The 2,681-nt window shown below is 38.9% G+C and overlaps 1 protein-coding gene across 2 annotated transcripts in view; it reads left to right on the plus strand.

Moving 5' to 3' along the window:
• Positions 1-2,681, plus strand: part of LOC106879924 (erbin) — a 137,440-nt gene that overhangs the window by 76,586 nt on the left and 58,173 nt on the right. For both annotated transcript variants that reach the window (XM_014929681.2, XM_052971061.1), the window contains exon 4: positions 2,106-2,223. In XM_014929681.2, coding sequence (XP_014785167.1) covers positions 2,106-2,223 — 118 coding nt within the window. The remainder of the gene's footprint in view (positions 1-2,105; positions 2,224-2,681) is intronic.

Here is a 2,681-nt window from a genome sequence, read left to right on the forward strand (position 1 = left end):
ACTATGTAAAGGCTCTCATTGACACAGGGAAGTGTGTGTGCATGTGCGTGTGGGTGTGGTTTGGTATTTGAAACCCTGAGAAAATCTAATTATGGTGGTGTTGTAAGGTGAGGGAAGTGTAGATATCAAATTTTATTTACTTAATTTCTTTCCATAATCCTGTCTGAGTTTTGGGTTTTGTTTACTTCTTCTTTAGTTCCATAGCAACAGAAGACATTTCATCAGCCCCCCCCCCACCTGCAACCTGGCCCAACCACATCTTAAGAAAACACACACACACATACACATGTGCACTCAGTCGTTCACTCCAACAAGGCCTGTACGTGGTTGCTTAACTTGCCTCAACTCACACTTATCTGTCTTGTGAAAAAGAACAACTGATTGAATAATGCAGAGATAGATACCCTTGAAATGACAGGATAGTCATGGATGGAAGTGTTTTTGATCAAAGTTCTACTGGTCTACTGATCCTGATGGACTGCTAGCAGCCATCTCTTGTGTGTGTATGTGTCTGTGTGTTAATTCCACTACCTGTGGTTGTTCCTCAAATGGTAGTCCATTGTTGACCTGTTTGGTGTTGTCTGCCAAAAAAATGTCTATCAATCTCACAGCCACTCCCAGTCATATATGCCTTCAGACTCAATCTGGCTGATAAAAATGTGGATCCGGCTGTCTTCTGCTGACAACCAATCAAAAGGTTGAGATGTGTTAGACCAGATAGGTCAGTCTCAGGAGAACAGCTATGTTCATAGTGACCATGGCTGATGCCAGTGCCCCCTGACTGGCTTGTGTGCTGGTGGCATGCAAAGGGCACTATTTGAACGTGATCGATGCCAGGCCTACCTGACTGGCTCCCATGCTGGTGGCATGTAAAAAGCACCCACTCCACTCTTGGAATGGTTGGCATTAGGAAGGGCATCCAGCTGTAGAAACATTGCCAGATCAGATTGGAGCCTGGTGCAGCTGCTGGCTTTCCAGACTTCAGTCATATCATCCAACCCATGCTAGCATAGAAAGCGGACGTTAAATGATGATGATGTCTTGCCACACAAAGCTAGCAATTTTTTTTTTTTTTAGAGGGAAACAGGGTTTAGTTGATTGCATTAACCCTAGTAATTGTCTTTATTTCATCAACTCTGGAGAGATTAAAGGCAAACTTGACCTTGGCAGTACTATAACTAGAATGTAAAGAACTGCAAGAAATGCTACTAAGCATTTTCTCTGTTGTACTAATACATCCACCAGTTCACCACCTTCTTGAAAATAATAATTTCATCCATCAGAGGTTAACTTTCCTTTTCATCATTTTAGTGCTGATTAAATAAGTACCAATCAAGTACTGGAGGTTGATGTAATTGAGTCCCCTTTCCCCATCAAAAACTGTTGGCCCTATGCCAAAGTTTCATACCATTATTATCAATCAATTGGTTAGTCATTTAGCCGGTTAACTCATTGATTGTTTGGTCAATCAGTCAATCAGCTAGGTTTGTCAGAATCCTTTTGTTGCCATTTGTGACCTCATCAATGTTTTACATCTAGACCTGTCGAGCCAAGTGAGATCGTAGTTGTGACCAATGCCGGTGTTACGTAAATGGCACCCATACCAGTGGCACATAAAAAGAATCCACTACACTCTTGGAATGGTTGGCATTAGGAAGGACATCCAGCTGTAGAAACCATGCCAAATCAGATTGGAACCTGGTGCAGCTCCCCAGCTTACTGGTTTTGTGTCAAACTGTCCAATCCATGCCAGCATGGAAAGCAGACGTTAAATGATGATGATGATGATGATCATCATCATCATCATCATCATGATAATTTAGAGCAGAGAGAGCATGTTATTGATGGGATCAGGAATGGCAATGAAACGACTTTCACAAACCTGACTGATCAATTGAGAATGATTAATCAAACAATTGGTTAGTTAATTAGTTAAATGACTAATTGACTAATGATAATAAGAAAGTGAAATAGAACTAGCACATGTGTTTATTATTGGCATAATGACCCTCCCAAGATACAACAAAATCTTTTTCAACACGTGTGTTCACATCAAGAATTTTCAAAACCAAATACAAAAATGCCTTTTTTTTTTTTCTTTCCAGGAATTATTTTATTGCCATGGTCTTCAGAAACTGTGTCTTTCTGACAATGAAATCACCACCATTCCTCCAGCTATTGGCAGTTTGATTAACTTGGATGTTTTGGACATCAGCAAAAATGGTAAGAAGAATGGAATTTCTTTTAAAAATTTCTTGTTGGCAGATGTAGATAATATGTTGGGTGTGCTTAGTAGAATCTCAGTTGTCTTTTCTGATGTTGCTCTTGTTGTTGTTGTTTAGCCCCAGGTCAACCCTGATCCAGCAGACCTATGATCAAAGACATTCTATCCATAGCCATCCTGTATTTTCAGGCAGTTTATTTCTGACTACATTTCAGGTTTTATGAAGCCTACTTAAACTAGGAATTGAAACCACATCACATATTACAGATGTGGCTTGTTAACAACCAAGCACTGCCCTATGGCTTCCACCATCTTAGATATTCTGTAACTCTATGAGAATAAAATTATTCTAGATTTAAACTTTCTTCTTGAATTTAAAATTTTAAATTTTAAACCTGTTTAATTACTTAACTTTTAGTTTTACAGAAATATATATATATATATATATATATATATA

Source organism: Octopus bimaculoides, chromosome 10 (genome assembly GCF_001194135.2).
Source record: "Octopus bimaculoides isolate UCB-OBI-ISO-001 chromosome 10, ASM119413v2, whole genome shotgun sequence".
Lineage (NCBI taxonomy): Eukaryota > Metazoa > Mollusca > Cephalopoda > Octopoda > Octopodidae > Octopus > Octopus bimaculoides.